Here is a 24962-nt window from a genome sequence, read left to right on the forward strand (position 1 = left end):
AATATCCAAAATATATCACCATCTTTAGGTACTTTATATATGGCACCATGCTACATGCTTATAAGCCTCAGAAACTGAATTAAATGAAACATGTTAGAAATGTCAACTGGTTTGATTATTAGAGACATTTACTTGAACTGATACAACAGCAATAGACCTGTAGAGACAAAGAACTAGTGGCAAGGGGTCAGTCTCCACATATGGCATGTTTCCAACAAGCTCTAGTCTGAACCACTGGAAAGGAATCTGGAGTACTGCTAGTACTTCACAGCACGATCAATGTGAAGATAATCAAAAGATTAGTTTAAAAAAAACCCTCCACTGATATGAATTAAAATGCTAATGTATATGCAGCCTATGTAATGTTCCATGTAATTTGGTCCTCAGCCAGTTAAATGGATGCACTTCCACTGACTTGTTCATATCTGTTGTTTTACGGAGCTGAGAATTTTCTTCCTTGTTTATCCATTTTCATGCATTCTTTCATGTATATACTTCTAGAAGAAAAATCACTTTTTTTCCCCCTATTTTTTTACCCTTTTACTTTAAGGTATTTGGACTTCACCGCAATGCTGATATAACTTACCAGACCAATCTGGCTAATGAGACATTAAGGACAATAGTGAGCATCCAGCCCAAAGACAGCAGTAGTGGAGGAGGGGAAACCCGAGAAGCAGTGGTGCAGCGTCTTGCTGATGAGATGCTAGAGAAGTTGCCTCCAGATTATAACCCTCATGAGGTATGTGCTACTTTATAATACATGTATGCATGTATGTATGTTTATGTTTAACGAGTTTTATCGTGCTTCTTAAATTTAACTGATGTGTTCTAAAAAGCTCTTAAAATTATGCATTGTGTTTTGTAAGACTGTCTTGGTGTATTATCTAAAATATTCCTACATCAGAAACATATATTTCCAATGCCATAGTCCACTTAGTCACCTTAACTCAGAAGAGCCATTAAAGAGTTTAGAAAGTTCTTGCCTTCCTTAGTAGCTTACAGAAGGACCTCGGTGCTTCTTCCTGTGGACTGGTGATCCTATGGTGGGTACAGCATTCAATTTACCTGCTTCTATTATACCACCATGATGAAGAATGGATTTTATCACTGACATTTCATGCCACAGATTTTTTGGAGTTTAAACCATAAGGAGATATTTGTCCATATTTTCTTGCATTTTTAATTAACACTTTCATTAAGTGGAAAAAATCCAGCATAAAGACTTGCATGGGTTTGTAAGCAGGATCTGCTGTCTTGCCAAGTGTTTCATGAACAGTAAATGTTGAAACCCTCTCATTTCCATGATTTTATTCTTTACAATTTTGTTTTGCACTAATAGTGCTTTTTTCCCCCCTGCTTGCAGTTCAAGCTTGCAGAGTGTTCAGTATGCAGTATTGCAACTTATTATGCATGCTTTATTTTCTCCTCTGGCCAGTTTAGAATGTCCACTTTGGTAACAACTAATAATCTTGGTGTCCTGGCAATATTTCCTGTCTTCTGTTCTACTATTCATCTAAGATTTAATATGTCTTGTATAAATAGCCACATATGTACTGACATAATTCAACTCAGAACTTCTCTTTTCATTCCCCTGTGGCAAGCTACTTACAGTCTGCAACTTTTTTGGTGAGATTTCCTTACATCTATCTCCATATTGTTATTTTTCCATCTATTCCTGCTTATGTCTGTCTTTTTGTCATTATTTAATGATTCTCTAATTTATTTGTAGAATTTGATTAAGAATGGAGTCCGTTTTCTAGTTTTCCTGTTATTATTTAATAGTAAATATATATTAGAAATAGCAAATAAAATGAAATCTAGTAAGTGTAATAATTATTAATCCTTAATTACTGATTTAATAAATGTAATAATTTCCACCTTGGATCTACACCTATGATTTAGACCTTGGATTGTTCTCAGTCTTCTTCCCTTATCCTTCCTATCAGAGTAAAGATTTTTATGGAGCTAGATTCCTCTAGTTTCATTCAGCTCCTTAAATTTATTTTTTTTCTGTTTCCAGTAGCAGTAAAATACTGAATGCCTGGGTAGCACATGTGCTTTTGCCATGTGTAATATGTGTATTGAGCTAATTTTTTTCAACATATATGGTAAATCTTCCAAAGGAGTATTTCTTTATTCCCTAAGCTGACAACTCTTTTCCTCCTGAAGAATTTTTAGTACTTAGAAAACATCAATAATACTCACTGTGCTTTATATTGTAACCAGAGGGTAGTCTTAACCTCAGGTCTTACCCCTGGGAAACTTGGACAGTGCCTTTTAGTCATGTAAAATACATACTTGTTTAATTCAAATTTCATTTCAAAATGATTTGAACAAATACCTTTTTCTCTGGCATTTCTTCCATTTAATCTTTGTCTCATTTGCTCTCATTCCTTCTTGGTTATTCACTCGATTATGCTCAAAAACCACACATAGAGCAGACCTCCCCTTTTCAGTCACTTTCTCAAGTGTCTTAGCTTTGGAGATAACCAGTTATGGAGCCAGGGGCTATAGTTAAGGGCAAAGAGTCTGAAAGGTTTATTTTGGACATTCAACTTCACCCTTAACTTGTCTCTATTTTACTGCTGTATTTGGGTATAATACATACTTTTCCATGTGATTGTATTAAAAAAATCACCAACAACTGTTTTCATTGTTCTTTTGCTCTCATCATCAAGAAGTATGACAAGCTTTTATCTTTTCTCGTGATCTGCCAATCATACATGCAGGGTTTTATTTTCTTCTAAGCAATCAATTAGAATTTCTTTGCTTCTGTACAGCTTCTCTTACATCTTCTGTGAGCTTCAATTTGCCTTCTTTTGCCTTCAATTTGCTTGACAGCTGTTCTGTTACGATTCAGCTAAGGAGATTTGAGTTTGTACAGAGGATATCCTGTTGGATCTGCTTTTTCCTTCTGTATTTCTTGTAAATGTATTCTGAGCTCAGGATATTTGTTTCATTCTCTTATCAGCGTGTGTAGATACCACCTCTTTCTGGTGATATCTAGTTTTCTCAGGCTCTGTGCATCTTGATCTGTGAATTACACTTCACTTTGATTAATCATACCACTCTATTTACACGCTTTTTCTTCAGTCCACATTACTGATGGACGACACAGTACTTTTCCACAGAAACATCACTCTGTTTCTGTAATATGATAGTGATTCCTTTACTCTGACTATGTACAGAACATCCTCTGCTTATTTTCCAGAAGTTTATTATTGCTAGTAATGTGTTCCTCTGTATATCTCTTTGGTTGTCTTAGCTGCGCTACAACTTTAGATTTTACTTCTGCAATGTTATGAGATTTGACATTGTTTCTTCCAGTTCCTGATTCTTCAATATTTCTTTCTTCATTTTGCCTAATGAATTTGCTCTTTCTCTCATTCCCTAGATCTTAGAACTTGTTTTGGTCTTTACAAATGCTTTCTTTGTTGAAGGGGAATTTCTGTTTTCTGCCATTACTGCCCAGTTCCACATCTTTGCTGTTGATAATGTACCAGGAGTGTGGCCACCTCTACACAATAAGCAAAAAAATCCTTATCAAATGTGTTTCTTATCTGAAATGTCATTCCATTAATCTAGAACCTCTTAGAAAGGGTGGAGAGGGCTGAAGTGAGCTGTAAAAAAAGCTAAATTTTAAAATGAAAGTTTGCATAAACACCAGACCAGATATCTAAAATCCCAAAAGGAAAAAAATAATATTATGGTCCCTAACATATAAACAAGAATTTCATTAGTCAGAGCAGAAAATAAGGGAGAATTTAGATATTCTCTGAGGGAAGAAGCAATAGAATTTAGCAGAAGCTATAATATGGCAAATGAAATTATGCTTGCAAGTGAAAGGAGTGAAATGGATTGAGTAATTACTTCCTGTGATGTCTGAAAAAAAAAGGGAATGAGATGAATTCTTTTGTTTGTCAATTTAAGTCGACATTTGGTCATTCAGGACATTATTACATACTAGATCAGTTTAGCAATTCTGAAACAAATAAAACTAATATCCTTAATTGTAAGAGACTGAGGGAATGTGTCAGAAAAAGAGTTTCTATGCATGCCTCATTGAATAAGAGCAGTAAAAAGAGAAACATTCATTAGTCCTAGCAGTGCATCTTGGGTTTGCTTTCAGAAGAATACTGTTCTCCAGTAATGCCATGATGTGTTAGTCTTTGAAAATCCACGTATAGAGATACTATCAGTAGAGAAAAAGGAACAAAAAATCTATGAAACAAATGAAGGTGATTAAAAGCAAATTCTCTTTGGGGAAAGTGGTAGGTGCCTTTGCTACCTTTGATCAGTTCTTGTGGCTCCCTTTAGAAGGTATGGAGTGAATTTGCTCGGAGCTAAAACCCCAACAGACCAGGTTAGGGACAGATGGTACTGAAACCAATTATTTACTGACATTCAGAGCTCTGGATTGTATTTTCTCTTGATACATTGTGGATCCAGAGAAAATGCAGGCTGTCACAGAGAGGCCTTCATTTCTCAGTTATTAGCCTTTGGCAATGACTTCGGTATCAACAACTTTCAAAACAGGGCAACAGTTTTACCCCATGATATATGCTTCCTCTTTTGTTGTGCTCTTGTAATGCTTCTCACCAGTCAAGTAACTTACCCAAAAGACTATAAACAAAATGAGTCACCTTTGCATGCTTTCTCAGACTGCAGTTTGACACAGGTGATGGAAAAGCAAAATAAACTTTCTTCCCGACCTAAAACTGTCCTCATTTTTCTCTAAGTAAGAATTCTGCTTTCATGGCCTTCTTTGCTTCTGGGTCTCGCCTCACAGGTAACAGAGAGATTAGTGGTAAAATGATTAGGTCCAGTCAGTCCACGTGAGTGAAGACAGATGCAAGAATAAATGTCAGCCTGTCACACAGAGAAGTTTACAATGAAAATGATCCTTGCAGCTTGAAAAACAGCTTTCTAGGGAATAGCAAGTAGCAAGGGGCTTTTTCCTTAAATATTTTTTGTAGTATTGATTTTGCCGTAATGTCCGCTATGGCTGTGACATTAGCAAGTATTGCATGGAAAGAGGAGTTCATCTGAGGACCCCAGGCCTTCATTAGATGTTTAATCGAGGAATTTGCCTTGCTCTAACTCTAGTCTGGGCCTGTCAGCTCAATGCCCATTAGTGGTTAAAGTCCCTTAGATTCCCTGAAGCACACCTTTTGGGTTACTTTAATTTGAAGCTATTTTCTGCATATTTCACTGTGTATGTCAAGGAAAGGGTCCTTGGCACCACTTGAAAAGAGCTTTGGCTTGTCCATCTACAGAATGATGGACTTCCCATTTCTGCTGACGAAGAATATAGAAAGTAATTAAGTCTGATTGAAAATAATAGCATTTACTGAAAGCGATAGGCAGTCAGTACTACAGTAACTTGATCAATGGTCATGGCACAAGTTCAGCAACTGCTTTTCTGCTGAATGTCCTATAAGTATGTGGTGACCTGAGGACAGCTAAAAAATGTGCATAGAGGAATCTGACACAGTAGAGATATGCACTGAAAATCATGTAGACAAAGCTATTAAGATTATGATTTTAGTAGCCCCTTTCTTAAATCACGTTGTTTTATGTTAGATGACAGCTGTATGCATAATAAAAAGGAGATATTGCAAGTGGGCTTTATGGAATTAGAATATTAATCTCAGAAAGGCTATTTTGGTTAATGAGTTTTGTCTTTTAAGTTTTTTTCTGTGAGTCAGTATCTATCTCTTTATGTCGTAATAAATAGAACACTGAAAGTAAGTCATCTGATTGCTTGAGAAGAATTCTAAAACAAAAGTAGTTAATCATACCTCAGAATATGTACATAAAATGAACCTTAGCAGCAAGATTTCCAAGAAATGCACTATGTTACACCTAGTAAACCTCACTGCAGATCAGGATTGATTTGTATACAATAAGGTAGAAAGTGTGTAATCTTTTTTTTTGTTTTGATATCTGTTTATGTTTGATGCTCCAGACTGAGTGCTCTGAACATATCTAGGATGGATTAGCAAATTTCTGCACTATAGGTATTTTTGTAGGCACATTAAAGTTATACCAGAAGAATGTTTAAACTCTTAGAATTCGCTAGTTAAATTGTACAATTATCAGTACAGTAATATTTTAGAATATTTATTTCATCTTCACTTTGTAGATCCATAAATATCAATATTTTAGAAAATAACCCTTTTAACAACATCTTCCATATAATTTTTTCCTCAAATGGGAGAAATTCTTCCTCTAAATGATCCCCAAAAGGATCACATGCTTTGTAGAGTAGAAAAAAACTCATGTTTCTTATTTAATGGATAAAATGCATGGACTATATTCTTATTAGTAGCATGCACTAGACCACTAAGTATTCTGCGAAAAAGAAATCAAATGTTTCTACTTTTTGGCAAGAGGGAGAATTACCAGTTTCTGTGAATTTTTCAGAAAGCAGTTTTCCCTGGATTTTGTATGGAATAAAATCAGAATATTTCATTGTGTGAATTATCCAAAAAGTTTCTTATCTTAGCTCTAGTCTTGTGGCAGCTGATTTTAGTGTTTTTTTTCTCTTTCACAGCAAGATTGCATTAACTCAGTCTATAAAATGTACTTGTCACACTGCAAAGCATTAGCATAATTGGCTGGCACCTATTTCTTGGACATTCTGTCTGACAAACTCATGGGTCCTTGTGATTAAAATATGATGAATAACCTTGCTGATAGCTGTCTCCCAAGGAGAATAGCAGAGAAAGCTGAGAAAGAGTATTTTATTGGGCTTGGAGTTGAAACTTAAGAATTGGAAATTGTCAAAACGTTTACATATTTACACTAGTGATTATAACTACGCAATTGCTATATGATATTTATCTTGCAGAAATTTACTCTTCAGTGTAATAATAAAATCTTTAGTAATGTTTATTATGTGCATATAATGTATAGTATACATAATAATGTATGCAATGAGATACACGAGTAGATCTGGAAAAATATGGAGAATATCCAGTGAACGTCTGGCGTTGATAGAATAGCACACATTAACCAAATTTTCTTGCTTCTGCTTGGTTGTAGTAGAATTCTGATGACATTCTGTTCTTTGAAAGATCAAACTTTCTAACTCTTAGTTCATCTTTTGTTACTAAGCTCAAAATAGGGTCTTAAATTTTTATTTAAGCAAACTGATCCTATGGGTCAGCTCTTTTCTGATAAATTAATGGCCATATATATATATATGGGGATGGGATCTTATTTTACTTTGAGATCTTGCCTTGGTTTGAGAGTCCTCTTGCAGAATTTCATCTGCAGAGGGAATGAGCGACAATGGCAAATATCAGAGTTCAGGCTGCTTCAATATGTAAAATGATGCATGTGGCTGAGTGGTAGCAAATACACAGAGAAGACCGCTGGCTTTCTGAAAGCTAAGTATAATGGAGAAAACCACTTGAAAGTCTAAAAAATCAAGAATTCTGGTACTACATGAGGTATAGGCACCATGATTTTTGCAGGTGCCATTAAACCCTCTCTCATGTATTGTTATATACAGTGATATACATGGAATATACAATGTATATCTGAAGTACATTCTATATGCACCATATGCTAAAGCAAGACAGAGAATGCTACTGCTAGTGCTGCTATGATATGTCCTTAAGTAACATAGAAAACTGATTCCATTTTGAGATTTTTCTCTGTTGAATATGAGTGAAACTGTTATCCTTAAACTCTAAGAAGGCCAAAGGCTTCTACTTGCAAAATGCTGCACATAATGGTGTAACAGATTTCTGTGGCATCTGTATTATTTCTGGCAATCTTGCCTCTCTAGTTAAAGTATCCATGAGCATCTTGCCTTATGAACAAGTCACATGCTACTGGAAGTAGCAGTTTTTACATATCCTTCTGCTTGTTAAGTGGAACTCCATTTGTTGTATTATTTCAGCTCAGCAGGGCAAGAAGAGGTGAGAAAGTTCACTTAGCACAATTTGGAAATATGAAGAAGTCACCATCAAACATGCTTTTTTATAGCATGTGGGTTTTTTTATTTTAAGATCTAAGACCCTGCAGCCTAACAAGGACAGAATAAACTGCTGTGTCCCTTCAAAAAGAGGGAACTTTCCCTCCTTAGAATGATGGAGGAGCTCATTTTAGTAAGCTAATGAGTCACAGTGTGCTAAATCTTACAGTTGGCAACAGGACTTGAATGGCCATCTGTTACTAAAAAGTTTCTTTTCTGAAAATATTTTTGCTTTCAAAAATTATTGCATGGGAAACAGGAGATTAGATTTTATAATCATTGTACTATTCTTATTTAGGTGAAAGCCCAGCTTCAGAAGATGGGAGCTTTTCAACCCATAAACATATTTCTCCGTCAAGAAATTGACCACATGCAACATGTTATATCAAGAGTTCGAACTACACTGGCTGATCTCAAACTGGCTATTGATGGTAAGTTACAACATTAAAAATCATAATTAATAATTATTACTAACTATATATATATATGTTTATACTGTATAACTAAATTAATATTTCCCCTCCTTTTCTTCCTTTCTCTTTTGTTCCCTCCCTCCCACAGTTTTTCTCCTTTCCTCTCTATCATATGACTACTAATTTCAGCCCTTAAAACATTCTGATTGCATCTCTAAGGGCACTCCACCTAAGTTTATACTGCATACATGTGCATGCAGTATTGCAGTTCATGTCCCCCAGCACTACCACACTTCTGTGATTCTCTCCAGGATCCCTAAAGAGCACAGAGGAGCTGAATTGCATGATTAGGTCCACAGGTCATGTACCAGAGTCATTTATGAAATTAAGCTGGTCCATAATGATGTAGAACAAGGTAGAAGTGTTGCTGCTAAGTAATTGAGAGAGAGGGAGCTCAGGAGGCAAGGTGGTAAAGACTCTAATTTAAGGTGAGATTTGCAATATTCATGAAACCAAATAGCAGGTCTCTAAATGGAAGCTGAAGTGAGTGGCACTGCCAGTCAAAAGACAGAGATAGGGTTCTTCTTTTAGCTGTTCACAGGAGGCAGGCAACAGCATTCTGTATCCCTCAGAGACAAGAGTATTTGGCTGAAAGTGAGCAATGGTGAATGTAGTAAAAAAAATCAAGAGCACAGACAACTAGAAGCAGATGGAAAATTTGAGCAGAAAAGGAGTGAGGAAAAAGAAGGGATGGTGATGTTACCGTCTGCTTTTTGTTTTCACTTCCCATTTTGCTCATCTGCAAGAGCTGAAATATCCAGGAAAGAAAGTATACTGTTGCTCAGCCAAGTTTCTTGAATTAAAAATAAATTAAAATGAAGCAGCAATGCTTTGGTTCCACTGGTTAAGATCTCACAGAAGTCTGCTGTTCTATAGCAGAGAGGCAGAAAATATCTGAGACAGCAAACTGTCCCTACAGGAAGCAGGTTGGAATGCCTCAAAACTTGTTCCTTATAATATAGGTGATGGAAGTACTTCGATCTGTCTTACTGGCATTTTCCAGTCTTTTGACGGTATCTTTCATGAAGGGAGATTTTTTTTAATTTGTACTTTTGTTACATAAGAATCAAAAGGGATTTTTCCCAGCCCATTTGTATGAAACATCAAGGCAACAATGATACCTACAATCTGAATCTAGGAAAGAGGTTCATATATGTGCCCAAGGCTAATAAGCTTTCGTATCCTGTAATAAAGATATGCTAAGATCAAACTGGAAGAAACAATTGTCCTCTGTTTCAATACTGAGCTGAAAGTTCCCTTTTGTATGTGAATAGAGTCCCCTTTTCCAGTACAGTAAAATGATGTTTTCCATTCAGGAAAGTGTTAATCTTTCCTTGATTATGACAGATATATTCAAATTCTCAATATGTACAATATTCTGCAAAGGGGTGGATGAATGACATAATTTATTTGCACTTCATATTCAGTTCCACAGTGGGCACAGTCATCTGCCAGATGTTTAATCAAGTTAATGCTGTAACTTTCATGCAATTCTCTAAAACATAATTTTCTTAGGGACAGGCAAGCTAAATATAGTAAAAAATTGCTCTGAAAACAAATTTGGATGTATAGTTAACAATAACAATTAATGGCTTCTGGCAGATTCATGAGGATAACACGGTAGATGGTTAATTAAGGAGTGGTAAGAATATTTAAAACCGCTAACTGTCTCATACTAGGTTCTCCCCCAAAACTAGTCAACTGCAAACTAAGATCATCTGAGGTGCTTCTTTTTCTTTATAATGAGGTAAACTGATCTGTCTACTCGGACAGCTCATGTGACTTTTGACATCTGCCCTGGTCACATATTTGGCTTTGGCTTCATGAACCTGTTAAGGCCTGAGCACCCACTTTCATCAGATCTAGACTTTCAAATGAGTTTTGTGTTAAAGAATGTAGTGCATCTTTAGGATACATCATGTAGCTTTTTAGAAGGTAGTCTGAATGTTTGATTCTGCAGCTTGGATGTGAATAGATGGACCTTGTAATTTTGATGTTGCTCACTGAGTTACATTTCAGATAATGTAAGGATCTCCTCAGGGACAGCCCATGTGCAGCTGAACATGAGGGATGTAGAGGAAACTAGCAGAGCCAGTTTTGTCCCTCTGTCCAGAGGGCATATTGAGCAGTGTTCAGCTTTTGGGAGGGGTTAGGGTGCTCAGCACGTGTCTAACATGTTTCTTGGCAAATGTGCCCACAAGCCTGCATCTCTACCAATAAACTTTGCTGCCTGGAGTGATACTTTTTCTGGATCAAATTATAATAATTAGATTGTAGCTGCACTTTTTACTCCCACTTATGTCCCAACCATTACTTCCGTTTTACTTACTTATTGATTGTCCAGAGTTTATTTCACAGTTGCCATAATAAAGAGCTTCACCATAAATCAGAATACAGCAATGATGGTTATCCTCTCAAGGGACCTAAAATAGAGGCTATATTCCAAGCAGAGAAAGCTTTTCAGAGGCAAGGAGCAGTAAGACGTGGGGCTTGTACCAAAATTCCACATTCTAATGGATTATGAACAACAGATCTTGAGCTCCTAGCAGAAGGTGACCATATTGATTGTAGGGCAATATATGAGCTATAGAATTCCTGTGTACTTACCTTCTGCCGGTGGAAGAGTAGAAGCCTCTGGCACAGAATGCTAATACCCTAGCAGTTTGTTGGAAGCGGATACTTCCAATCCCCTCTCCCACTAGTAAAGATAGTGTCTTTAATGCAGTAAAATTTAATGACCCATTCAGTTATTCCTATCCTCTTAGAGTTTTTTGAGTTGAGTTTGTTTGAATGTGGCCCATCTGTGAGATTTTATGGGGCTCTCTTTATTTCTCCATGCACTGAATAAGAGTGCTAAGCATTTTGATGGCACCATGATGTGTCTTCTATTGGTGATGAAAGTGAGAAGAGAGATTCTGTGGGAGCTATCCCTAGTCCCTCTTGAGTGTTTTCCATTAACTGGGTGGAGCGTACTTGTAGTAGCACTGAAAGTGGGTATCGAATCCTTGTCAATGGAAATAAGCACAACTTTTAGGCTGGTTTTAATCCTGATTCTTTTTAACCCACTTAACATCCTGCTTAAGGGCTTCTTGTGAAACAAAACAATGCTTAACTTGTTTATTTATATCTAGATTCTACTTTGGTCATAAAACTGAATCCACTTGGCCTTGGTGTCTGGTACCTTACAGCATTGTGTTTTCAAAATAATCCTTTGGAACTGCCTACTCCATGAACAAGAGAAGACTATATGTGAAACCTTGGATTTTTTTAACCATTCATGTCATATATGTGCCACATGATCACAGAACTCCCACTGCTATTTGTGCAGTACTTGCAAAGCTAGGAGAGAGAAATCTTTTTCCTGTTAACATTTTTCCTGAGAATACAGCAGTTCTGTGGCAATGTAGTCTTACATATGTTATAGGACTCATGTAGAATTTTTATGTCATCTACACAAACTCATGCATTAAGCCAAGGGTAAAGATTTGCTATTTTTTTCCAATTCAAATACCATGATCTTGAAAGTAGTGTTTGCATCATGATGCTGCAAGGAATTTCTGGCCATTGTATGTAGCACCTTAAAAGAGGATATAAATTAAGTCCAAAAGAGTCAAAAGAGGTAGCTGGTACTTTATTTTAACGTACATGGCAAAAAACTGGAGCTCGGGAAACTATCTTGCCATAGTGCACAGGAAAGGTAATTTCCCGTGAAAGGGAAGCCACTGTCTGGCTAAGTTCTGTTTTGCCTCATAATGCTATAACACTGCTAACACACAATTTTAGTTTGGCTTGCTGATGATGGCAATAGACTTTTGGGCTGAAAGATCTTGGGCTCTTACCTTATTAAGTCTTACAGTGTGCGTGTGTGAGGCTTGTAGGGATCATCACTTTCGGATGAGGATTTTGTCGGAAAATGATTAAGAGCACTCAGTGAGGATATTTATGGAATGTAACAATGGGGAAATCATTTGAGGAATGGAGGGGATGAGTCTAGTATGTCTTGTGGTGTAGTTAATTTTGGCTCAGCAGTTCTCATCCATTATTTACTTCTCATCCTCATAAGAATACCAGAATGCATCCTGTTGTCTTTCACAGTATGGCATGTCATTTCTGGACTTCTTAATATGTGTTATTACATATACTTGCCATTATGCTGGCTGTTGTATTACTCTAGCTCAGGGTACTAATTTGTATTACTTTTTTCATGGAGTTGTGAATGGTATTTCATCCTCAAATTATTGCTTTAAAATTTTTATTTTCAGTCCTTTGGTGGGTGCAGTCAAAAACATTTAGTACTGGAGCTGGTAAATTTTCAGAACAATTTACCAAGGTTACTTTCAAATTGCCTTCTTATGGACTGAAGGATTTAGCTGTTGAAGAGAATCTAGGATTTGTGTGCTTTTCTATGTGAAAAATTGCATGCTACTCAAGTTTCTCAGTTCCTTTCATCTCTCCTGACTTGAAGAATTAAATCAGAGGATTCTGCACCAGAAAAGGAAGGTGGGAAACAAAGAGAAAGCAGAACAGGGGCAAAGGTTAGGTGCAGCCGGAGAGAATACCACTCTACAAATAAAAAAATGGAGAGAGTGTTTTGCATTTCAGGGCTCGGCTGCCTGATTTACTCTTCCTATTCTGGAGACCTGGAGCCAAAGGTAGTGATAAACTGTTGAGGGCCTTGGAATTAAAACAGCATGGTGGAGGTAAATGAACTTCTGAGAGCTTCCTGGGAATCATCTGCAAATGCTGAAGTGCCCGAGCACTGCAAGTGAAGGAAGAACTACTTGAAGAACTGAAAGAACTGCCTGAAGCAAAGAAGTTGACTTCTATCAGCAGAGTAATGGTGGTCACAGAGCTAGGAAAACCATACTAAAGCTTAAAAAAAAAAAAATGTTTTAGGTATGGGGAAACATACATTAGCTTTTACTGTTTTCATCTAGTACTCTGTATAACTTGTACCTTTGGATGTAATAATAATAATTAATGTTTTGGAGCAAACACAGACAAGTTAGCTGTTGTCATAGGGCAGAAAGGAGGAAAACAGGAAGCTACAAGCAAGTTGGTGTTCTCAGCATGTTTAGCAAAGAACAGGGAGTTGAAGCTTGGTAGTGGAGGCAAGGTGTGACTGCTTCAATAATGAAGCTGGTTCTTTGGAAGGTAAACTTGAATGGGGATTAAAGGCTGAAAAGAACAGCTTCTGTAGTTGACAGTCAATAATAGACGGATGCTTTCACTGAGCTTTTTCCTCTGTGTACTGTTCAGGCTAGCTTAACAGACTCATTGTCTAGCAAGTATTGTCCTCCAGCGGTACTCTCCAATCTTATTATAATGATATCAGCTACTGGCAAACTGTACTTGATGTAGAAACTAGCTTCTTCTCTTCTCATTTATATCCTACATAATTATTCTGGTTGCTCTTGATTCACATCTGTGCCTGTGGGAAGAGAATCACTCAGTGGACTGAGGCTTTTTTGGTTCATGCTGGAATTTAAGATCCTTCCTTTGTTCCTAAGTTTAGGTACTCATTTAAACGAGATATGCAAGTTTTCTAGTCTAGATACATGCTACCATAAATGTGAAATTCAAAACATGGATCCAAATTTTACAAATTCCACAGTTTTCAGATTCAGCTTGTGGAAGGTATGGTAATGAAAAGGGACAACTCCATGAAATAATACAAGGTCCTGATGTAGTCCATTCAAAGCATTATATCTATTGAATGAATCACTGTAAAACCAGCTCGGTTTAAAAGAACGGACTATTTACTTTAATTATCAATAACAACTAGTCCTCAGAATTCTGAGAAGCTTTATTTGGGTTGCTCACTACTCAGCAATTGGATAGATTTAGATGTGGTTTAGAAGGGCGATAGCAAAAATTTAGGGCAATGAAAAAGGGAAATCCTAATTTCCAAACTGTGTATACTGTGCAAACACTATGGTTACAGTACACATTATTTTTGAAGCATGGAAATGCCCTAATGTCTTTAACTGACCTGACCCTTCATCAGTCATTTTCAGATTGGCTTTCACATTCAAGAAGGGGAATATCACAAAGTAACCCTGCAAATAACCAAGTTATAAACAGCTGGCCTGTCTGATCCATAGAATATTTGAGCTGGTCATGTTAAATTCATAGGACATTCAGTGTCTTCATATAGTCCAGTGCTCTGAGCTTCTCAGAAGTTAAACATGAGAAGTCTATGGTGTTGTACTACTAATTCAATTTATCAAATACAGTTTTTCAAACACCTGTATCATCTTTCTCCAGGAAGATGCCATTGTTTTTCTCCTGTGATACTGATCTTATTTCTGACAATTATTTTATTTTTAAAATTATTTTTATTTTTATCAAAGTATTTTAGCTGCAGGAATGCATCCCAACACCCACAGATGTCATTTAGTGCTGAAATTCAAGCACTGCATACCTACTGCCAGAGATGACACCCACTCACTAGGAATATTTATGCAGCTATATGGGCATGGCCAGAGCTGTGAACATACCTCATCCTCAAGAACATTTTGGCTTAGTCTTCTCAACAGCTGCTCTGAGTCATAACAGGCAGACATCCTAAGGGATTTCACAATACCCCAGGGCAGAGGCTGGTTGTATCTCCCTATTTGAAAAGCTCCAGCCTGCCCAGAAGAACAGAGAAGGAAAGGAGAAAGTTGACTGTATCAGCCTCAAAACAAGGAAGAACCAGAGATGAAAGAGTTCTTTCTCTCTCAGTTCAATGGTAATGATCCCCAGGGCTCAAACAGGATGCTCTTCACTTGTTTTGTGCCCTCACTACAGTTGCTCTGAAGTTAAAACTGACACGCACTGCATGACTTTTTTTTTCCACTTTTTCTGTCTCCAAAGGGTGAATAAAGTGTATAGTGTAATATTAGGTTTCTCTAAGCAAAGTGGAGAAGACAGAGTGGTTTCTTTCTTAAATGTTGGTTCTTTCAGTTATATACTAGAGAAGATTAATACCCAAAGAGAAGGTTTACTAATTGTGTTATAAAAGACTCTTACCCCAGAATGTTATTCTGAGCCTGATTACAAAGCAGTTACAGAGAATGCAGGATAGGCAGTATTTTTTAATATTTAAAATTTTGTAAAAGTTGATGATTTCCTCCTAGCATTTGTTGCACAAAAAGAGGTGTATATCAATGGGAACAGACATTCATTACCTGCTAGAAGAGATCAAAGCCTATTTGCAATTGATATATTGCAGAAAGTACCAGATTTTCCCACACTGTTGTATGAGTGTTCAGGTTGGCCACTGTATTCTTCAAAATTAAAAGCTGGAGTTTGGTTTCTGGATATTTTTTTCCTTCACCTGTACTGGGGCCCTGGGAAGGGATTTGAAATGCTTACTTATTACAGGCCACATTTCCTTAAAGGTATGTTTGGATGGATCATTGCAGTTCTTCTTTGCAGTCACCCAGACCATTTCCCTTTCCTTTCCATGTTCTGCGCTGGAAGCCCCCTGTATCTGTTTGGTATCTCATGTAATCTTGGTGTCAATTACAGCAGTTGTGTGTATGATTGATACATTGAACAATGGTATTACATGAACATTTAATAAAAGTTGGGGGTACCAGACCAGGGGTATAGGGCCTGCCAGACCATACCTGGAGAATAACAGAACCAGTTTCTGGAATAGAGAAGTTATCCTGAAGCATGGCCATGTGCCAGATTTTAGTACTATTGAGAGTATAGACTGATAAGATGTAGGAACTTCTGGCATATGGAATGGTGAGTGTCACTGACAAATCACTGTGTTAGTAAATGCCAACATTTTAGTGGGGAGAACAATACTAGGCATGGAAATGGAATATGTGAGTACATGCTGCCACTGCCAAAAAATAGAAAAAAATCTTGCCTCTAGCTTTATTCTACCTACTAATTTCCCACTGAGAATCTTGATAATGGAAATGTACAAAGTTATCATTAATAACAGTGAATCATGAATATAATCACTGTCAGTACATGCTTAGGATATAGATGAGTTACACAGTGTATCTCTATCATTGATCATGCATGTAGGAACCATTAAAATATATTAAAAAGTTTTAAATTATTAATCACATTCCAAACACACTGCGAATATAATGAATATAAATAATGTGTGTGAGGAAGGAGTTGTTTAAGAAACATATCTTTATTTCTGATCAAAACAACAGAAGAAATATCATTTATCTTATCACTTTTAACTTTGAATCAAGTCTTATAATTTTGAGCAAATTAACTGCAAACTGATAAGAATGCAGTGCTACAGGTGTGCAATTAAGGCACAACAAAAGAGGGTTTATTACACTCAGAATGTCATTTGGAAGTTTAATTGCCTTTGCAAGCTAAGGGAAAGTTCATTCTGAATGTTTTACTTATCTTCCAGGAACCATAATTATGTCAGAAGAATTGCAAGATGCTTTAGATAATATGTATGACGCTAGAATTCCAAAACTGTGGCTTAGGATTTCCTGGGAGTCAACTACTTTAGGATTTTGGTTTACTGAGCTTCTTGAAAGAAACCAGCAGTTCAGCAGCTGGCTGCAGGATGGCCGTCCAAACCAGTTCTGGATGACAGGATTCTTTAATCCACAGGTAAGATTGCCAGATTGACCTTTATATCTTCTATGTAACAGTTAAATTAGACCTTGAGAGAACTTCAAGCTGACTTAATATTGACTATATGAAGTGTAATCTAAATTAAATTTTTAGCATAAATATAGGATAAATTATCTTCAACATCTACTGAAGAAAATTTTGCTCGACCAAAATAATGCTACTGAAATAACGAAATGCTTTAATTATAGTGAGGAAATTGGATAAGTACATATTTACACATTTCAATGTAATTTTCCTTTTCTCACCTCCTCTGTTACAGTAACCTGTTTCTTATTTATTGCATGAAAATACCTTTAAGTACAAAACAAGGTAAGTTCCAGAACTCTGACACAGGAAGAAGAGATTTGGAATTGGCTCTCAATCCTTGCAAATCAGTTCCTTGAAATGGAAGGTTTGTTATTTATACCACCCCAGAATTGTGCCAGACATGATCTGTGGAGACATATAAAAAACACAGCCCCTCGTCTGCACCATCTAAAATAAAAACCTGGCATGAAATCAAACACAAAAAAGGGAACAGCTGAGAGCACAGTTAAAAGAAGTAAAGTATACATACCTAGATGATGTATAGACTTTGCAAAGCTGTCCACATTCATTAAAGCTTTTTGTGATTCACAGATGTTTGTGGGAAGCGTGAGTTGTGGAAATGAGTCATTGTGAGAGTATCCAGCCAACAGGTTTCTGTGAAGTCTTAGCAAAAAGCTATTTTGAAGATCTATTTTAATCTCAGTACTTGTTAGCAATGCAAAAGCTAGCTAAAACAGCTGCCTAGAATAGAGAAAGCAACAGTGGCAAATATTCTCTAGGACTACTGCTGGGAAATATCTATCTATCATCTATCATGTCTGTGTCAGCTGTCTGCAGATACAACTTTATAGCATGAAAGTGTGCTCACAGAACCCCTGAGCAAAAGGTTCCCAAGTGTGAGGGAAAGGAGTAGGAGTTTTAATAAAATGATTATGCTTCCATACTTGGTTTGCTAGCAACACACTGATAGCAGCACTCTAAAATATTCCAAAGTAACTTTTGCAATGATCAGTCTGGATGCAATCCTAACAAGCTTTTACAGTTCCGTGTTTTTTGAGTTGGTGTTTGCTTTTGCACTACAGATGAGCAAGAGCTAATAGAGATTTTGTACTGGCCATTTTAGCTGGCTTTTTTGTGCTCTGGGTTTGTGCCTGAAATTTTGCCACCCCAGACTGGGCATCCTACAATTTTTTGGATCCATATAGGTGGATTTTTCGAAAGAACTGCCAAATAATCACTGTTAAGTGTCCTCAAACAAACTGTGATTTAATAGACCACAGTAAGTGAGAAAGCCTCTAGAAATACAAAAATTAAACACTTCATAACCCCTGGTTCTAAAAGTTCCTAAATATATACTGTGCAGAGATTTAAAAATTTATTTGTGCAGGCAATCACAAGCCTAAGAATCAGATGGTTATTGTTGTAGTCTTAATTTTCTGTAGCCCAGGCTGTGGGATTGGCTCATTCTAAAAGAAATTCACCTGAGAAAATATTCATTTTCTAATTAATTAACTATTATTTTGTTAATAGTCATATTGCTGTGTTTAAAATCAGTATTTCGTGTGTTAAGAAAATTGATTTTCTTCTTCTCAAACAAGCTGAGGTGATGAGGTATTAGTGTTGCAGTTCTAATGGCTTGTTTGTAACACCTGAGAAGTTGTCAGAAAAATCCTTTCATTTGTAAGATGAAATACAGCTCCTAAGTAATTTGCCTACTTGCATATATCTTACTGTTTGCTTTATAGTCAATGGATAAATGCCATGGATAACATGAGACAACAAAGCAGATTTATAACACTGGGAAAATGAGGCATTCTGGCAATAAAAACGAATATAATACCTGACTCTGCCTTTTCTAGGACTGTTTATACACTAGGATAAATTCAATAATTTCACAGAAGTTAATCTTTATTTTTAGTGATACAAATGATGGCTGGCTCAGACTTCTATGTAAAAGAAACCTGATTCCCTCCGTGTGTCTCCACTGGGTCAAGATAACTGGGGTGAACAAAACAAGAAGTGCCATGAATTTACCTCCCTCAGTGAAGTTAATCTGTTACTGGATTTTTTCATCAAAAGACTTGACACTAGTCATCTAATCTCATTTCTACCTTCCAATTTCCAGATTGTGGCTGACACTGTTTTATTGTTTCCTTGTTTGAATCTCTGTATCCAGTTGCTGTCACTTGTCCTATATATAGATTTTAAGTACTGTCAGGCATGCAAACAAACAAAACCAACCAAACCAAACAAAAAAAAAAGGCAAGGATTACCAGAAATCGAAGCAAATGTCATTGCAAGTGGTCCATTATGTCCCTGACAGAGGGTTTTGGGGTGAGCCAAGCCCTCAGCTGTACAGTGACACCTCAAGCCACCTGATGGTGTCTTGCTCTTTGTTGTACCATTCACCTTCTCTGGGACACCCAGCTGGGCCTCCAGCTCACAGCTGTAGTATTTAAACACTGTCTAGGATTCATTCAAATGAGCAGATAATCATTAGAAGTCCCACTGCAGACAGCATATAGGTCCTGCCATTTCTGTAGGAATAATCTGCTATCTAAACCTTATCCCTGAAGACGACTCACAGCTCTGAGCTTACTTTTTTTCCCAGTGTTTCCATGGTGCCTTTGAACTGATTCCCTTAATACAGTCATTGCTCTGTCCTGTCCTCTTCAGGCTCTTCTTTCTTTAATATTTCAGTTTATCTGGGATGCAGTAGCCCTCTGGGGCCTTCTGGCAGTGAACACTTCATGTATTTTAAACTATTGGTTCTAGTATGTTTCTACAAATTAAAATTTCACAAATTACTACAAGGATTCTGCTCTCATTTAATGGCATTTCTGATAGAAGAACTTGGCTTTTAATCCTCTCTCCCTTAGCTACATGCCAGAATTCTCAACTACTTCAAACGCAATTACAATTATCTGTGCCATCACAAAACTACTCTAAAACACTTGTCCTGGGGTCTCTGGGATTATATTAATGAGAAGCAACCAGTGTCTCAACAGAAACATCTGAGTTCCTGTAAGTCATCTCATGTCCTCATAACTTAAAGGGTATTGTGTGGTTACCAAGCTCAGCGCATGCAACAAGCATTTCAGCCCTAGCAGCCAGATATTGGCCCCTGGATTCAGTAGCTAATAGCCCATGTTTCCACATCTGGCTTCATTCCATTCATTTGCCCCTAACAGTAGTTCCACAGAGCATCAGCATCCTGCACTGTGAATATTGAAGAAAAATAAAAAGCTTGTTCAATTCCCTCTTTGCTCCTGATTTCTTCCTTGCTGTGCTATTTGCTCTCTAATTCCCACCTTTGTCTGTTCCTCATGTGGCTCTCTATCCCCCCTTCCGTGTCTCTAGATGCTTTCATTCGCTGTTCTGAAACCTGTTGTGAAAATTATTCTTTCCCAGTTGTCCTTTCCATTGCTCTTGAATATTCAGTTTTGTGATTTATTCATTCATCTCTTGGCTACACAGATGGGTTTCCATGTGGGAAAATAAAATGCACATCTACAGCATGACCACTGGAAGAGCAAAGGAGTCTACTCTCCCATGTCTAAGAACTAAGGCTCTTCCCGTTTACTGCAGTGTATGTGCACACGGACAGCTGTATCAGAGAAGCTAACAAGCACCTTCAGCCTGGCTTGTCTTTTGACAGCATGTAACTATATCATGAGTTTGGAGCTCTTTAGAAGGGAGTTAAATTTCACTCTGTGCTGCTGAAGTGCTCTGGGTTTATCTTTCTGTTGTCTGAAATAGTATGGTATTGTAGTATATAAAGACTTTTCACTGAGCAAAGTGTCAGAGGCATTTCAGTAATTTCATGATTCCAGATCATACTTCCTTTGTATTCTGTAAAATGCTTCATTACTTGTTGACTGAAAAGTATTTTTTACAATGTTGGTATAAGAAAAGGTGAGTAATACAGCCAGTGTTACAGAAATTAAAAATTACCTGTATCTGGAACCTGTGAAAACACATTAACTTGGCAGCCTTGCAAACCTCTCTCCATCTGTTTGGTTGTAAAATAGGCATGTGAGGCAAGTTATACAGGCAGCTTCTGATATGTTAAATAAGCCAACTTGGTGGCTTCTTAGCACCAGCATGTGCACACCAATTTTGTAAGAATGAATGGTACTGGGAAAGTGTAGGAGAGCATTGAATTTACACTACTGAATTTACTTTATATGTATATGAAATTTTGTGGGACGAGGTTTTGTATAGTTGATGTCACTTACACTGGAAAAAAAAAAAATTGGAAATGGTTAAATTCAAGGCTTTTTAAAAAAATCATCTATGTTGTATTCCTCTATGTCTCCTTAGGGATTCCTAACGGCTATGAGGCAAGAGACAACGCGCATGAATTTAGCAAAAGGGTGGGCACTCGACAGCGTTGTTTTACACAATGAAGTGACCAAGATGATGAAAGAAGATGTTGTTGGCCCTCCTCCTGCTGACATCGGTGGGGTTTACATTTATGGCCTTTACCTCGAAGGGGCAGGTTGGGACCGCAGAAACAGTAAGCTGATCGAGTCACCACCAAAGGTAAGGATCAAATGAGTATGACTGACTGTAGAATAATACAGTATGCTCAGAGAACACCAGGAAGAACGTTGAGCGCCTGCAGCAGTGGTTTCACAATGGGTTTTCAGGGGGTAGAACACTAGCAGGGCTCAGAAGAGGGCAGAGCGTTTACCCACTAAGCAAACAAGAAGCAAACAAAAAGACTTCTGTCGGAAAATAAATTTAGGATGCATTGCACTAAATCAGACCAAAGGCTGGGCTTCTTGGCTTCACTAGAAGCACATTTATGTTCAAATAAAATAGTGCAAGCCATAATCAGTCTTCTTTTGACTGACCAAGTAGGACCCTACCAGAACTCCCAAAGCCCCAGCCTGGGTTTGGTATGGAGGTCAGTGTTTGGTTGACTAAAAATCCCTGGTGTTTGTTTTTTAATATGAGGAAGGGTATTAGTTCTGACCTTATGCTCAGTTATCCATACATGGAGTTACATTTTGCTGATGTAACTAAGCAGATTTAAAATCTAGCTATGGAGTAATGATTAGATGCTGTCGTCACTGTTCAGGGAAAACTGGGGCAAAGGATGGGAAAAAAGACAATGGTTGCTCTCCCTCCTAGAACCACGCTGTCATTTTTCCATCTACTTCCATGGCATGCAGTTTTCCAGGTTTCCGCTGCTTTCCTTTCCTTCCATCAGGCTTCCTGATGTCTGTTGTCCCAGAGCTGCCACAGGCTTAGACTCAATGTAGTAGCAAGTGTAGGACTTCTGTTCTTGCATGTACCTCTCCTGAGTTACTGGCACTTTTGCTGAAGGCCTTTACTGAGTCTAGTGCTAGTGTTTAGATTCAGATTCGCTAACCTGCTTCTCTAATGCTGAGCCCTGTGTCTCTTTCAACATTCTCAGGTGCTGTTCACAAGTCTTCCTGTGGTCCACGTGTATGCTGTTAGCACGACAGCACTAAATGACCCAAAGAAGCAACAAGGAAATGTGTACTCCTGCCCTGTCTACAAAAAGCCTCGGAGAACAGATCTAACATACATTTTCTCTTTATATCTGAAAACAGTGCAGAATCCTGATCATTGGACTTTAAGGGGGGTTGCACTGCTCTGCAGTACAAAATAGGGACAGATAGCTATTAAAAAAAAGAACAACCTAGTAAGATTTAGCTGCAGCCAGTAGGACTTGCATTGTTATTGTCAAAGTGGTGGCTACCTTCTCATAGGGGTGCAGGAATTAACAAATGATGTATAGATATTATGTTAATTGCACATAGATCAGTTTACTTTGTTCACAGCAAAAATACTAAATGTATTTATCCTGGGATTATCAGAGGGAAAACATTTGCAGATGTAAAATTTGGCAACTGTTACAAACCAAGTGATAATATAATCAAATAACTTGCTCATAATGGAATCACTATGAAAAAATGATAGTGGCAACTGCTCTAAGATTTATAGTCATTCTTTTGTAGATGTTCTTTTTTCTTAATACAAGATTTTTTCATAATATAATACAATTATTTTTAAGTTCAACTTTGTAGTTAAAAACTTATCATCCATAGCATTATTAAATCTGTAATGGCAAGAGAATTAAACATATGGTAAAACTTTATGTTTATCTGCATATATTCCAATGCACAGTTCCTTTGATTTTGCATTTGTAAACTTACTGGGTCTTTTTACTAATGGATACCACCATTTTCTTTAACAGTCACTTGTTTATGTAAATGATCATAGAAGCTGTACAATCAGACATGTTTATCTTTGCACAAGTAGTGGCCTTTGCACATATTAACTAATTTCTAAACCTGTATCCCCTTATAAGGAAACTGTGCACGCATCCCATTATTAGCGGGAAAAAGGTTTTGAAACTTTTCTCAGTAAACACATCTGAACACTAGTTCAGCTCTCATTTCATTTGCATTACTGCCTGAATCCTACAAACTCAAACTTCTTAACTGTTTTTTATTCTGCATTTTGCATCAGTTTAGGTTAAAAAAAATAGAAAATGACACACAGGCCATTTCTGGGAGTAGGTTCACCTGAAATGGTTGAAGTTATTTTTGTGTTAACCACCATTGCTCTCTACCCTGTAACTGAAGGGTGATTGCTACTTCTCTTTTAATAGACAGACAGCTATTGGCAGAAAACGTGTTTGGTTTTTTTCACAGCGCAAATTCAAAGCAAAAGAAATTGCTGTTGGATGTTATGAAAGAAGGGCTTGCAGTCGGTGTTTTGTTAATAGTTTTTTGTCTCCTTGTAAACACTTTCAATTTTTGTATAAACACTTCATTTTACTTTCAGTTAGTGTCTAAGAAAGTAGTTCATCCCTTCCCATAACCAGTTTTACTCTGCAGTTAGCAATTACAGGGCTCTTTCCATGAGGAAGTTTGATATTCACACTCCCACCCACAACTAAGTGGAAAGTGCCAGCTTTCTTCTTGGAAAACAGAGCAGACAGGAACAGGGTGCCTTTCTTCTACTAAGCCAGGAGCAACAGTGCCGGCAAGATTATCTTTCCAAGTGACACCAACTGTTCAAAAAAATATACAGCAGGCCTCCCTCCAATACAGCTGTATGTCAAACAATTTCATTGAGAATTTTGTTTCTGAGAAGGCTGAAGGATTTGGCTTCACAATCATTGATCTTGGAAATTATGAAAAAGATAGAGACTTCAAGCAGCAAAAGGTTGTACTGTTACATAGTAACTGAGGTTGCAAACCATAGCGTTCTCCTCATCCCCTACCTGTATGAGGGGACACGGAGTAAATTAACTTTGATTGGAAACTGCATCACTTCCTTTCTTTGTCAAGTAAAATGAGAACACTAAATGCTATATATAGAAAATCTATAGGCAATTATGTTCTAGCACTTAGTGTTCTGCTGTATAAAAATGCAAGGAAATAACTTACTTGAACTCCAACATTTTCATTTCCATAACTAAACTTTGTTTGCTAGTTTAGGAAAATGCCAAATCTTGCAGAACAGAATGCAGGTCATATTCCTGAAGAACAAGACAAATCAGTACTTCACTGAAGATAGCTACAGTTTGATATGGAACTGGAAGAAAAACATAAAGTCACTTGATTCCAGAAAGACTTCAGGTAACTGGTAAAAACACACCAAACAAAACCTCCAGTCTATCCTATAAGCAAAACCTCTTTTTTTTCTTTTTGCATGTAATTACAGAAGAGCTGAGATGTACAATTTACTGTTGAAAGAAATGTCTTCCTCTCCCTGACTCCTTCTCTTGCCCTATCCTGCTCTTCCATGCAGCGGAGTGGCTGCTCCCAATCTGACAACATTAATTTGATTTGAAAAGTCACTGACGTAGTATAACA

The 24962-nt window shown here is 37.2% G+C and overlaps 1 protein-coding gene across 1 annotated transcript in view; it reads left to right on the top strand.

Moving 5' to 3' along the window:
• The window catches only part of LOC103756797 (dynein heavy chain 5, axonemal), a 153905-nt gene extending 130607 nt beyond the window's left edge, over positions 1–23298 (top strand). Inside the window, exons 72-76 of the mRNA XM_025894875.2 lie at positions 551–739; positions 8286–8418; positions 16841–17049; positions 21424–21645; positions 22526–23298. Of these exons, the coding sequence (XP_025750660.2) occupies positions 551–739; positions 8286–8418; positions 16841–17049; positions 21424–21645; positions 22526–22744 (972 nt within the window). The 3' untranslated portion in view covers positions 22745–23298. The remainder of the gene's footprint in view (positions 1–550; positions 740–8285; positions 8419–16840; positions 17050–21423; positions 21646–22525) is intronic.
• Positions 23299–24962: the final 1664 nt, after the last annotated feature.

This window comes from Manacus vitellinus, unplaced genomic scaffold (assembly GCF_001715985.3).
Source record: "Manacus vitellinus isolate BGI_N305 unplaced genomic scaffold, ASM171598v3 scaffold_17_pilon, whole genome shotgun sequence".
Lineage (NCBI taxonomy): Eukaryota > Metazoa > Chordata > Aves > Passeriformes > Pipridae > Manacus > Manacus vitellinus.